Source organism: Pristiophorus japonicus, chromosome 11 (assembly GCF_044704955.1).
Source record: "Pristiophorus japonicus isolate sPriJap1 chromosome 11, sPriJap1.hap1, whole genome shotgun sequence".
NCBI classification, from domain to species: Eukaryota; Metazoa; Chordata; class Chondrichthyes; family Pristiophoridae; genus Pristiophorus; species Pristiophorus japonicus.
This window is the reverse complement of record NC_091987.1, coordinates 104,516,886-104,532,113: the sequence shown is the minus strand read 5'-3', so window position 1 is coordinate 104,532,113 and position 15,228 is coordinate 104,516,886. Positions and strand designations below refer to the sequence as shown.

Genomic DNA, 15,228 nt, shown 5'->3' with positions numbered 1-15,228 from the left:
GAGTACAGATTGGTAAGTCCAGGGGAGCTACGATCTCCTTGATATAGTTCAACTTGTACCCCAAAAATAAATAACACTATCTGTGGTGTTTGGTCCTGGCATACCATTTACAAAACACATAGTCCATCTCGATGACGATTAATAATATGTAATGCCACTTAAAACGCATCAATGTAGCTTTATATATTTGTTTCTTGCTGCCCTCATTAGGGGAGGGCTATTCAAACTACAAATCGCCTCCATAACACTTTTTGTTTTGAGCTATTAGTGATTTGCTTACCAAGAAATGGTCAGCAGACCGGTTCATGCCTGCTCCAACATTGGAGGAACAGGACAACAGAGCAACAACTCTTCCTGGATTTTTACAGTATTATTATTATTTTGCATGTTGATGGGAATCATGCGCTCAACAGGTGCAAAGGATGTTTAATCAAATGCATAGATAGATAAATAAATAGTACGTTATTAAACATGCTCAGAAATGATGCTACCTCTTTCTAATGAATACTTGCCTTTTTCAGATAGCCAAACTTCTGCAGAAAGATGGGGAGACTGAGCTCCAAATGAGATTCGAAATTGGAAACATGAAGCAGGAGTTGGCAACGATCAGCATGATGGATGAGTTTGCTAGATACGCACGCCTGGAGCGCAAGATCAACAAAATGACCGATAAACTGAAAACCCACGGTACTGAGAAACCCGTATCTCCATTTTTACAAAGATTGCAGCAGTCAAAAACACATCTCTCCATTGCTTTTTTGAGAGTTATGGAGAACTAAAGGTGTGTTGCCCCCATTGTGTCTCTTCCCTCTCTCCTCCAACCACCAAGTGCTATCACTTGGACATGGAAGGGGAGGTGGAAGATTTGACTCCTAAATGAGATTGGTCTGAAGTTCTTGCTTCTCCAGGATGCACCTGGTCTCCCTCCATCACCTCCTGAGCCTGGAGAGCTTTTAGCAATTCAGTATTATTCTGTCTTCTGGAATGGGTCACACCTGAATGTAACGTGGGCTTCCCCACCCCCCCGCCCAAAAAATCTTTTTTTTTCTCTCTGCATTTTACTTATCTTCCTCCCTTTCTCTGAAAACACTGACTCCCTCAGCGGTATAGTTCTATAGGGGCTCTCTGGTGCTTTGTTCCAGTACTCATTATTCATGTGTGAGCCAACAGACTGTGGAAGACATCATGGGCAAGCCTAGTCCTTCACACATGCCAACTTTCAGGGGTCACTGCATGTAATGATCAAGAGAATTTCTAACACCGCTCCACCCTCGCCCCCGATCCAAGGATGCTTCAGCTAATTGTACGACCTATAGAATTATAGAAGAATTACAACACAGGAGGTGGTCATTCGGCCCATCATGTCCATGCCGATCAAAAAAAGAGCCATCCACCTTCCACCACCAGGACCTACCCTGTAGGTCACGGCTCTTTAAGTGCACATCCGAATACTTTTTAAATGGGTTGAGGGTTTGTGCCTCTACCACCCTTTCAGGCAGTGAGTTCCAGACTCCCACCACCCTCTGGGTGAAGAATTGTTTCCTCATCTCCCCACTAATCCTTCTATCAACTACTTTAAATCTATGCCCCCTGGTTATTTACCCCTCTGCTATGGGAAATAGGCCCTTCCTTTCCACTCTAAGCCCCTCAATTTTAAACAATTCAATTCTATATCTCTTCAGCCTCCTCTGTTCCAAAGAAAACAAGCCCAGCCTATCCCATCTTTCGTCTTGGCTAAAGTTTTCCAGTCCTGGCACCATCCTCATAAATCTCCTCTGCACCCTCTCTAGTGCAATCACATCCTTCCTGTAATGTGGTGACCAGAACTGCATGCAGTATTCAAGCTGTGGCCTAACTAGTGTTGTATACAGTTCTAGCACAAGGTTCCGTATGCCTTTTTAACTGCCTTTTTAGCTACCTTATTGACCTGTCCTACCTTTAAGGATCTGTGGACAAATACTCCAAGGTCCCTCTGTTCCTCTACACCTCTGTATCTTCCCATTTATTGTGTATTCCCTTGCCTTGTTGCACCTCCCCAAATGCATTACCCTCACTTCTCCTCCAGATTACATAAGAAATAGGAGCAGGAGTAGGCCATACGGCCCCTCAAGCCTACTCTGCCATTCAATAAGATCATGGGTGATCTGATCATGGACTCAGCTCCACTTCACTGCCCGCTCCCCATAACCCCTCAATCCATTATTGGTTATGAACCTGTCTAACTTTGACTTCCACAGATTTACAGCCCTCTGAGAGAAGACATTTCGCCTCATCTCCGTTTTTAATGGGCAGCCCCTGATTCTAAGATGAAGCCCCCTAGTTCTAGTCTGTCCTATCAGTGGAAACATCCTCTCTGCATCTACCTTGTCAAGCCCCTGTATAATGTTACACGTTTCGATAAGATCACCCTTCATTCTTCTGAATTCCAATGAGTAGAGGCCCAACCTACTCAATCTTTCCTCATAAGTCAACCCCCTCATCTCCGGAATCAACCTAGTGAACTTTCTCTGAACTGCCTCCAAAGCAAGTATATCCTTTCGTAAATATGGAAACCAAAACTGCATGCAGTATTCCAGGTGTGGCCTCACCAATACCCTGTATAACTGGAGCAAGACTTCCCTGCTTTTATACTCCATCCCCTTTGCAATAAAGGCCAAGATTCCATTGGCCTTCCTGATCACTTGCTGTACCTGCATACTATCCTTTTGTGATTCATAGAAACATAGAAAATAGGTGCAGAAGTAGGCCATTCGGCCCTTCTAGCCTGCACCGCCATTCAATGAGTTCATGGCTGAACATGCAACTTCAGTACCCCCTTCCTGCTTTCTCGCCATACCCCTTGATTCCCCTAGTCGTAAGGACATCATCTAACTCCCTTTTGAATATATTTAGTGAATTGACCTCAACAACTTTCTGTGGTAGAGAATTCCACAGGTTCACCACTCTCTGGGTGAAGAAGTTTCTCCTCATCTCGGTCCTAAATGGCTTGCCCCTTATCCTTAGACTGTGACCCCTGGTTCTGGACTTCCCCAACATTGGGAACATTCTTCCTGCATCTGACCTGTCTAAACCCGTCAGAATTTTAAACGTTTCTATGAGGTCCCCTCTCATTTTTCTGAACTCCAGTGAATACAAGCCCAGTTGATCCAGTCTTTCTTGATAGGTCAGTCCCACCATCCCAGGAATCAGTCTGGTGAACCTTCGCTGCACTCCCTCAATAGCAAAAATGTCCTTCCTCAAGTTAGGAAACCAAAACTGTACACAATACTCCAGGTGTGGCCTCACCAAGGCCCTGTACAACTGTAGCAACACCTCCCTGCCCCTGTACTCAAATCCCCTCGCTATGAAGGCCAACATGCCATTTGCTTTCTTAACCGCCTGCTGTACCTGCATGCCAACCTTCAATGACTGATGTACCATGACACCCAGCTCTCGTTGCACCTCCCCTTTTCCTAACCTGTCACGATTCAGATAATAGTCTGTGTCTCTGTTTTTACCACCAAAGTGGATAACCTCACATTTATCCACATTATACTTCATCTGCCATGCATTTGCCCACTCACCTAACCTATCCAAGTCACTCTGCAGCCTCATAGCATCCTCCTCGAAGCTCACACTGCCACCCAACTTAGTGTCATCCGCAAATTTGGAGATACTACATTTAATCCCCTCGTCTAAATCATTAATGTACAGTGTAAACAGCTGGGGCCCCAGCACAGAACCTTGTGGTACCCCACTAGTCACTGCCTGCCAATCTGAAAAGTACCCGTTTACTCCTACTCTTTGCTTCCTGTCTGACAACAAGTTCTCAATCCACGTCAGCACACTACCCCCAATCTCATGTGCTTTAACTTTGCACATTAATCTCTTGTGTGGGACCTTGTCGAAAGCCTTCTGAAAGTCCAAATATACCACATCAACTGGTTCTCCCTTGTCCACTCTACTGGAAACATCCTCAAAAAATTCCAGAAGATTTGTCAAGCATGATTTCCCTTTCACAAATCCATGCTGACTTGGACCTATCATGTCACCTCTTTCCAAATGCGCTGCTATGACATCCTTAATAATTGATTCCATCGTTTTACCCACTATTGAGGTCAGGCTGACCGGTCTATAATTCCCTGTTTTCTCTCTCCCTCCTTTTTTAAAAAGTGGGGTTACATTGGCTCCCCTCCACTCGATAGGAACTGATCCAGAGTCAATGGAATGTTGGAAAATGACTGTCAATGCATCCGCTATTTCCAAGGCCACCTCCTTAAGTACTCTGGGATGCAGTCCATCAGGCCCTGGGGATTTATCTGCCTTCAATCCCATCAATTTCCCCAACACAATTTCCCGACTAATAAGGATTTCCCTCAGTTCCTCCTCCTTACTAGACCCTCTGACCACTTTTTATATCCGGAAGGTTGTTTGTGTCCTCCTTCGTGAATACCGAACCAAAGTACTTGTTCAATTGGTCTGCCATTTCTTTGTTCCCCGTTATGACTTCCCCTGATTCTGACTGCAGGGGACCTACGTTTGTCTTTACTAACCTTTTTCTCTTTACATATCTATAGAAACTTTTGCAATCCGTCTTAATGTTCCCTGCAAGCTTCTTCTCGTACTCCATTTTCCCTGCCCTAATCAAACCCTTTGTCCTCCTCTGCTGAGTTCTAAATTTCTCCCAGTCCCCGGGTTCGCTGCTATTTCTGGCCAATTTGTATGCCACTTCCTTGGCTTTAATACTATCCCTGATTTCCCTTGATAGCCACAGTTGAGCCACCTTCCCTTTTTTCTTTTTACGCCAGACAGGAATGTACAATTGTTGTCGTTCATCCATGCGGTCTCTAAATGTTTGCCATTGCCCATCCACAGTCGACCCCTTAAGTATCATTCGCCAATCTATCCTAGCCCATTCACGCCTCATACCTTCAAAGTTACCCTTCTTTAAGTTCTGGACCATGGTCTCTGAATTAACTGTTTCATTCTCCATCCTAATGCAGAATTCCACCATATTATGGTCACTCTTCCCCAAGGGGCCTCGCACAACGAGATTGCTAATTAATCCTTTCTCATTACACAACAACCAGTCTAAGATGGCCTCCCCCCTAGTTGGTTCCTCGACATATTGGTCTAGAAAAGCATCTCTTATGCACTCTAGGAAATCCTCCTCCACCGTATTGCTTCCAGTTTGGCTAGCCCAATCTATGTGCATATTAAAGTCACCCATTATAACTGCTGCACCTTTATTGCATGCACCCCTAATTTCCTGTTTGATGCCCACCCCAACATCACGACTACTGTTTGGAGGTCTATACACAACTCCCACTAACGTTTTTTGCCCTTTGGTGTTCTGCAGCTCTACCCATATAGATTCCACATCATCCAAGCTTATGTCTTTCCTAACCATTGCATTAATCTCCTCTTTAACCAGCAATGCTACCCCACCTCCTTTTCCTTTTAGTCTATCCTTCCTGAATGTTGAATACCCCTAGATGTTGAGTTCCCAGCCCTGATCATCCTGGAGCCACGTCTCCATAATCCCAATCACATCATATTTGTTAACATCTATTTGCACAGTTAATTCATTCACCTTATTTCGGATACTCCTTGCATTAAGACACAAAGCCTTCAGGCTTGTTTTTTTAACACCCTTTGTCCTTTTAGAATTTTGCTGTACAGTGGACCTTTTTGTTCTTTTTCTTGGGTTTCTCTGCCCTCCACTTTTCCTTATCTCCTTTCTGTCTTTTGCTTTTATCTCCTTTTTGTTTCCCTCTGTCTCCCTGCATTTGTTCCCATCCCCCTGCCATATTAGTTTAACTCCTCCCCAAAAGCACTAGCAAACACTCCCCCTCGGACATTGGTTCCGGTCCTGCCCAGGTGCAGACCGTCCGGTTTGTACTGGTCCCATGCACAAGTACCCCCAGGTCCCGCTGCACTTGGCAATTTTTCTCCATTTTAAATAATAACTTGCTCTTTGATTTTTTTCTGCCAAAATGCATGACCACACTTTCCAACATTATACTCCATCTGCCAAATTTTTGCCCACTCACTTAGCCTGTCTATGTCCTTTTGCAGATTTTTTTGTGTCCTCCTCACACACTGCTTTTTCGTATCTTCGTATCATCAGCAAACTTGGCTACATTACATTCGGTCCTTTCTTCTAAGTCGTTAATATAAATTGAATCCCATTTTCCATGATTCTGCCCAATTGACCAGTCCATTGATATCTTCCTGCAGTCAAAAACTTCCCTCCTCACTGTCAACCACATGCCAATTTTTGTATCATCTGCTAACTTCTTTAACATACCCCCTACATTTAAGTCTAGCTCTGAGCCCTGTGCAACCCCACTGAAAACTGCTTTCCAGTTGCAAAAACACCCATCAACCATTATCCTTTGCTTCCTGCCATTGAGCCAGTTTTGGATCTAATTTGCCACTCTCCCTTGGATCCGATCTGCTTTTACTTTTTTGATCAGCCTGCCATGTGGGACCTTGTCAAAAGCCTTGCTAAAATCCATGTAATCTACATCAAATGCACTACCCTCATTGACCCTCCTTGTTACCTCCTCAAAATATTCAGTCAAGTTAGTCAAACATGATCTTCCCTCAACAAATCCATGCTGACTGTCCTTGATTAATCTTTCTAAATGAAAGTTTATACTGTCCCTCAGAATTGATTCCAATAATTTGCCCACCACCGAGGTTAAACTAATGCCTATAATTACTCGGTTTATCCTTTCCTCCCTTTTTAAACAATGGTGCAACGTTAGCAGTTCTCCAATCCTCTGGCGCAACTCCTGTAGCTAGGGAGGAGTGTAAAATGATGGTCAGAGCCTCCGCTGTTTCCTCCCTTGCTGCTTTTAGAAACATAGAAATCTACACTGCAGAAGGAGGCCATTTCAGCCCATCGTGTCCGCACCTGCTGACAGAGAGCCACACTGCCCTCAGTCAGCAGCCCGAAAGGTTACATATAAACCAATGAACAATGAGCGGACAGGTAAAGAGCACCCAGCCCAACCAGTCCACCCCACACAACCACAATACCCCATGCATTGCAACACTTTACACTCCACCCCAACCGGAGCCATGCGATCTCCTGGGAGAGGCAAAAATACAGATTCAAATCCCAGGCCAATAGGGGGGAAAAAAATCTGGGAACATTCCTCTCCGACCCATCCAGACGATCAAAACTAGTCCAGGAGATCAATCTGGCTGTATTAGTTTCAACAAGAGGGTATTCAGTCTAATCCCACTTACCAGCTCTAGGTTCGTAACCATGCAGGTTACGGCACTTCAAGTGCCTATCTAGTCACCTTTTAAATTTGGTGAAGGTTTCTGCCTCTACCATCTTTCTAGGCGCTGAGATCCAGACCCCCACAACCCTATGCGGGAAGAAGCTTCCCCTCATATCCTCTTTAAACCTTCCACCAACCACCTTAAAACTATGCCCCCTCGTAATTGACCCTTCCACCAAAGGAAATAGGCCCTTGCTATCCATTATATCCAGGGCCCTCAAAATTTTATACACCTCAATGAGGTCTCCCCTCAGCCCGCTCTATTCCAAGGAGAACAAACCCAATCTGTCCACATAGCTAATATTCTGCATTCCAGGCAGCATCCTAGTAAATCTCCTCTGCACCCTCTCCAGTGCAATCACGTGCTTCCTATAATACGGTGACCAGAACTGCATGCAGTATTCCAGCTGTGGCCTAACCAGTGTATTATATAATTTAAGCATAACCTCCCTGCTCTTGTATTCTTTATCACGACTGATAAAGGCAAGCATTCTGTATGCCTTCTTAACAATCTTATCCACCTGGCCTACTTTTTAAGGATCTGTGGACAAGAACTCTCAGGTCCCTTTGTTCATTTACACTTCTAAGTGGCCTACCGTTTAATGTGTATACCCTTTCCTTATTAACACTCCAAGTGCATTACCTCACAATTCTCTGAATAAATTCCATTTGCCACTGTTCTGCCCACCTGACCAGTAGATTGATATCCTCCTGCAATCCATGACTATCCTCTTCATTAGCAACCACACAGCCAATTTTAGTATCAGCTGCAAACTTCTGAATCATGCCCCCTATATTCAAATATAGATCATTGATGTATACCACAATAAGCAAGGGTCTCAGTTTTGAGCCCTGCGGAACCCCACTGGAAACATCCTTCCAGTCACAAAAACATCCATCAACCATTACTCTGTGCTTTCTACCTCTAAGCCAATTTTGGATCCAATTTTTCACTGCCCTGGATCCCATGGGCTTTAACCTATGTGACCAGTCTACCTTGTGGGACCTTATCAAAAGCTTTGCTAAAGTCCATATACACTACATCGTACACACTACCCTCATCGACCATCCTGGTTACCTCCTCAAAAAATTCAATCAGGTTCGTCAAACACGATTTTCCCCCAACAAATCCATGCTGACTGTCCCTGATTAATCCTTGCCTTTGTAAATAGGTTCATCCCGTCCTTCAGGATGTTTTCCAATAATTTTTCCCACCAGAGGTTCGTCTGACAGGCCTAATTACTCTGCCTATCCCTTTCTCGCTTATTAAACAAGGGTACCACATTAACAGTCCTCCGGCACCATGCCTGAATCCAAAGAGGACTAAAAAATGATGGTCAAGGCCTCCGCTATTTCCTCTTTTGCTTCACTCAACAGCCTGGGTTGCATTTCATCTGGGCCTGGGGACTTATCCACTGTCAAAGCTGCTAAGCCCCTTAATACCTCCTCTCTCACTATGTTTATTTCATCCAGAGTTTCACACCCCTCCTCGATAACAGTATCTACATTGCCCCTTTCCTTTGTGAAAACAGACACAGAGTATTCATTAAGAACCATATCCACTTGTTTTGCCTCCACTCACAGATTACCTTCATGGTCTCTAATAGGCCCTACCCTTTCTTTAATCCTCTTGCTCTTAATACAGGTTGAATGCCCAAGATCTGGAATAGAAAATAGGTGCAGGAGTAGGCCATTCGGCCCTTCGAGCCTCCACCACCATTCAATAAGATCATGGCTGATCATTTACCTCAGTACTCCTTTCCTGTTTTCTCTCCGTACCTCTTGATCCCTTTAGCCGTAAGGGCCAAATCTAACTCCCTCTTGAATATATCCAATGAACTGGCATCAACAACTCCCTGCGGTAGAGAATTCCACAGGTGAACAACTCTCTGAGTGAAGAAGTTTCTCCTCATCTCAGTCCTAAATGGCTTACCCTTATCCTTAGACTGTGTCCCCTCGTTCTGGACTTCCCCAACATCGGGAACATTCTTCCTGCATCTAACCTGTCCAGTCCCGTCAGAATTTTATATGTTTCTATGAGATCCTCTCTCATCCTTCTAAACTCCAGTGAATACAGGCCCAGTCGATCCAGTCTCCTCATATGTCAGTCCTACCATCCCGGGAATCAGTCTGGTGAACCTTCGCTGCACTCCTGCAATAGCAAGAACATCCTTCCTTAGATTAGGAGACCAAAACTGAACACACTATTCCAGGTGAGGCCTCACCAAGGCTCTGTACAACTGCAGTAAGACCTCCCTGCTCCTATACTCAAATCCCCTAGCTATGAAGGCCAACATACCATTTGCTGCCTTCACCGCCTGCTGTACCTGCATGCAAACTTTCAATGACTGATGTACCATGACACCCAGATCTCGTTGCACCTCCCCTTTTCCTAATCTGCCGCCATTCAGATAATATTCTGCCTTCGTGTTTTTGCCACCAAAGTGGATAACGTCACATTTATCCACATTATACTGCATCTGCCATGCATTTGCCAACTCGCCTAACCTGTCCAAATCACCCTGCATCCTCTTAGCATCCTCTTCACAGCTCACACTGCCAGCCAGCTTAGTGTCATCTACAAACTTGGAGATATTACACTCTATTCTTTCATCCAAATCATTAATGTATATTGCAAATAGCTGTAGTTTCAGCACTGAGCCCTGCGGCACCCCACTAGTCACTGCCTGCCATTCTGAAAAGGACCTGTTTATCCCGACTCTCTGCTTCCTGTCTGCCAACCAGTTCTCTATCCACGTCAGTACATTACCCCAATACCACATGCTTTAATTTTGTACACCAATCTCTCGTGTGGGAACTTGTCAAAAGCCGTTTGAAAGTCCAAATACACCACATCCACTGGTTCTCCCTTGTCCACTCTACTAGTTACATCCTCAAAAAATTCTAGAAGATTTGTCAAGCATGATTTCCAATGTTCTGGACTCGGGACCAATTGGTGGCAGGGTTGTCCGGAATCCGGACCCACCGACCCTGTAGACCTCTGGGCCCGCCACTGCCTGACCTCGGGCCTCACCTTGCTGCCGCTGACCTTAACCCGCCACCGCTGCCCTTACTTCGGGGCCGCCTCACCGCCCGCCCCAACACCTCCATGGCGGCAGGGCCCACTCGCACACCTTCTCGGCGGCGGGGCCCCGCCTGACGACCTCCTGGACAGGGCCGGCGACCCGAACTGCTCCTCCGAGAGCAACCCCCTCCTTTCTGAGATTCCAAAATCTGGAAAAACCCGAACCTGGGCTTGTGCATTTCCAGATTTCGGACATCAGAAACACGTTCCGAAGTCCGGAAATGCACAAGCCCAGGTTCTGAGGTTGCCGGATTCCGGACGCTCGACCTGTATATTTATAGAATCCCTTTGGGTTTTCCTTAAATTTACTTGACAATGTTTCATGCTCTCTCTTAGCATTCCTAATATCCTTTTTAACTTCACCTTTGAACTTTCTATATTCCTCCAGAGATTCTACAGTATTTTGGTATATGACATAAGCTTCCCTTTTTTTTACTTTATCCTGCCCTGTAAGTCCTGAGACATCCAGGGGACTCTAATTGTTAATACCACCCTTTTTCTTTAAGGGCACATGCTCGTCCTGAGTCCTCCGGATCTCCTTCCTGAATACCTCCTAATGTTCCGACACTGATTTACTTTCAAGTAGCTGTTTCCAGCCCACTGTGGCCAAATCACTTCTCAACTTAACAAAGTTAGCTTTTCCCCAATTTGGGACTTTTATTCCAGGTCTATCCTTGTCTTTATCCATAACTACCTTGAATCTGACTGAATTATGGTCACTAGCACCCAAGTACTCTCCCACTGATACCTCTTCCACCTGCCCAGCTTCATTCCAACTAAAGACATCGGCCTTTTGGCTAAGATCTGCATAACTAACCTGACCAGCCACCATGACTTCCGGGTGGTTTCTCCCTGGTCAGGAAGGTATATGCTTACATTTTTGTAAACAGGAGGTGGGTGGGATGGCTTGACCCATCCACCTCCACGGAGGTGTGTGGGGGACCTGACCCATCCACCTCCATGGCACGAACCTGGTATTGCAGTACTTCCAGGAACGGTGCAGTGGCTCTAGGCCTTTTGGCTAAGAGCATTGGCGCAGAGTGATCCTTGACTGGTGCAGGGTGACCTCTGGCGTTTGTGACTTGACAAAGAATTGGAAACGATTGGCTACGAATTTATAAAAAAAAAAAGACATCTTCTCCCCCCACCCGAAGACCACCCCAAAGACTGTTTTGTTTGCCATCTGGGGAGTGCACCACCCATTGCTGTGAGGGGAGACCTGCCCTCGCAGTTTCCCTCTTTCCCACCCCCCCCCCTCTCTCTCTCTCTCTCTCTCTCTCTCTCTCTCTCTCTCTCTCTCTCTCTCTCTCTCTCTCTCTCTCTCTCTCTCTCTTTCTTTCTCTGTCTCTCCCCTCTCTCTCTCAGAGCCCTTCCTCCCAATTGATTGAAAAAAGAAACAAAAAAAAAACAATTAAGACAACTGAGTAGAGGGAGCAAGGCCCCTCCCCAATTGCCAACTAGGGGAGAGGAGTGCCTCTTTCAGAGCTCCCTCTGTTAAATACTTAAACGAGGCCACTTAAGACCATTGAGGCCTGTGACTTTGGGGTGGGTGTAGCCCTTAAAGGGACCCCATGATGGCGACCCCATCTACGCCGGTGGCAGGGCCAGCTAGGACATATGCGCAGGCGGCGTCCACATCCACGGCACCTCCTGCTGCCCTGCCACCATTCAGACTGATAACTAAAAAACACGGGGTCAAGAGCTACACTCACCCCACAACAAAAAAAAACTAAATCCAGAACCGCCCCCTCCCGTGTTGGGCTTGCTACATACTAACTAAAAAAGTTCTCTTGAATGCATTTTAAGAATTCTGCACCCTGTATACCCATCACACTATATTTGTCCCAATCAATATTAGAATAGTTGAAATCCCCTACTATTACTACCCTATAGTTTTTGGACTTCACAGAAATGTGCCGACATATTTGTTCTTCTATCTCCCTCCCACTGTTTGGGGGTCTGTAATACACGTCCAGCAGTGTGATCACCCGTTTTTTATTTTTCAGTTCAACCCATATGGCTTAATTTGATGATCCCTCTAACATATCATCCCACCTCACCGCTGTAATGGTATCTTTAATCAATACTGTGACCCCACCCCCCTTTTTTACACCCCCTCTCTGTCCTGCCTAAAAATCCTGTAACCAGGAATATTGAGCTGCCAAACGTGCCCCTCTTTCAGCCATGTCTCTGTAATGGCTATAATGTCATACTCCCAAGTGTCTACCTGTGCTCTCAGCTCACCCACCTTATTCGCTATACTCCTTGCATTGAAGTATATACCATTTAGCACCGGAAGACCTCATTGATTACTGCTTACTAACCCTTGTTTCCTCTGTCTTACAGATTCACTTTCTATGTTCTTGCTTTCGATTTCAGCTTTGCTTCCTTCTCTATTGAATTTGTTCGCTGGTTCCTATCCCCCCCCCCCCCCCCTGCCAAGCCAGTTTAAACTCTCCCCAACAGCACTAGCAAAACTCCCTGTGAGGATATTGGTCCAAGTGCTGTCGAGGTGCAACCCGTCCGGTTTGTACAGATCCCATTTCCCCCAGAAGTGGTCACAATGCCTCAGGAATTTAAAGCCCTCCATCGTGCACCAACTCTCCAGCCCCATGTTTATCCTCTCTATCCTTCTATTCTTGTATTCATTAGCATGTGGCACCGGTAGTAATCCAGAGATTACTACCTCTGAGGTCCTATCCTTTAATTTTTCTCCTAGCTCCCTAAATTCTGCCTGCAGGACCTCATCCCTCTTTCTACCCATGTCATTGCTCCTGATATGGACCACAACCTCTAGCTGTTCACCCACTTTCCTACCCCCACCCCCCCCAGAATGCCCTGCATCAGCTCTTGACATCCATGACCCTGGCACCAGGGAGGCACCATACCATCCTGGAGTCACATCTACAGCCGCAGAAACTCCTCTCTGTTCCCCTAACTATTGAATCCCCTACCACGACAGCTCTTTTATTCTTTGTCGTTTCCCCCCCCCCCCCCCCCCCCCCCCCCCCGCCTGGTGCAGCTGAGCCACCCATGGCGCCTTTGACTTGGCTCTGGCAGCACTCCCCAGAGACGCCATCGCCCTCACTGGAGCTCGGAAGAGAATATCGGTTAGAAAGCGAGATAGACTCGAGCGAGAGAGGGCTCCTGCAATACCTGCTTAGAATTCTTCATCCATCTGCTGGTCACCCACTTCCCCTCTGCCAGCACGCTTTTAAGCTGCGGGGTGACCATTTCTGGAAATGTGCTATCCACGTAGCTCTCCGCCTCACGGATGCACCGTATTGACTCCAGCCACCACTCGTGGAGCTTGAGTAGTTGAAGCTGGAGACATCTTCTGCACACATGGTTGTCTTGGCCACGCCAAATGTCCAGGACGTCCCACATGCCGCAGGACATGCGCGCCACAGGACTGAGCATACCCTGCCATACCTCTAATTAGACTTATCTGTGAGAAAAGAGAAAGAAAGATGCTTAATCAGGCAGGGTTTATCCTCCCGCTGCTGGCCGACCCCCAGGCATCCTGCTGCTCACCAATCTCCAACTGTACAGTGCTCCCTCTTGTGGCAATGAATCCACAATTTTCTGGCAGCTCTCGGATTCTGTCTCTCGGACTCTCTCCCGAACTCCGGATTCTGCTTGGATATATTTCATCCAGTCCTGGAGATTTTATCTACTTTCAAAGATGCTAACCCCCTTAATACTTCCTTTCTTACTATGCTTATCCCATTCAATATTTCACACTCTTCCTCCTTAACTTCAACATTGGCATCATCCCCCTCTCTTGTGAAGACAGCCGCAAAGTATTCATTAAGTACCTTACCCGTTTTCTCCGCCTCCGCACACCATTTTGGTCCCTAATAGGCCCTACTCTTTCCTTAGTTATCCTCTTGCTCTTTGTGATTATAAAACATCTTTGAGCTTTCTTTGATTCTACATGCCAGTATTTTTTCATGCTGTCTATTTGTTTCCCTAATTTCCTTTTTAATTTCACCCCTTCACTTTCTATACTCTTCTAGGCTTTCTGCAGTATTGTGCTCTTGATGTCTGATATAACCATCCCTTTTTTGCCTTGTCTTACCCTGTATGCACCTATACTGCTGCCCTTGCTCAGATTGGCTAATTCAGCCTAGGTTCAAATCTCTGTGTTGGCCTGGGATTTTACCTCCATCTGTTGAGGTGGCCTGTTTACCTTTACCAAAATTTTATGTGAGCAGTTAGCTGGAAATTATGCATTCAGTGCAGCCGATTTTTCAGTTTTTTAGGTACAGAAAATAATTTGCTATTTATTTGTATTAAGATTTTAATAAAACGCGACATATATTTCACACCATGCTTTATATAATTAGGCATGTCAAGGGCACTGTCCTGCAACTGACTTTCATGTTCTGTGCCAGGGTGGGGGAAAACCCAGACAGATTATCTGTTCCTGATCACTGGCCAGTGACCTCTGGTAAGAAATGTGCATATTTAAACCTTGAGAGAAACCAACATCGTGGTTGACTGACATTTACCCAAGTGGCCACATTTTGTCTTCCATTCGCTGTCACGTTTTCTTGCACTTACTTGCATACTCTTTGATTCTCTCCCTCTCTTGTGCTATTGTTCTACTTAATTTACAATGATTCAGAAACTCCGAGAAGCACCATAAAACCTTACAGCACAGAAGGAAGCCATTTGGCCCGTCGAGCCTATGCTGGCTCTTTGAAAGAGCTATCTAATTAGTCCCACTCTTTTCCCACAGCCGTGCAACTTTTGTCTTTCAAATTATATATCCAATTCCGTTTTGAAAGTTGCTATTGAATCTGATTCCACCACCTTTTCAAGCAGTGCATTTCACTCGATGGAAATTGGTCAAATTTGGAG

General features: G+C 45.7%; 1 protein-coding gene across 3 annotated transcripts in view; it reads left to right on the top strand.

The window, feature by feature from the left end:
• get1 (guided entry of tail-anchored proteins factor 1) overlaps window positions 1–15,228 on the top strand; it is a 59,786-nt gene that overhangs the window by 26,021 nt on the left and 18,537 nt on the right. For all 3 annotated transcript variants that reach the window (XM_070893846.1, XM_070893844.1, XM_070893845.1), the window contains exon 2: window positions 522–687. In XM_070893846.1, the coding sequence (XP_070749947.1) occupies window positions 522–687 (166 nt within the window). The remainder of the gene's footprint in view (window positions 1–521; window positions 688–15,228) is intronic.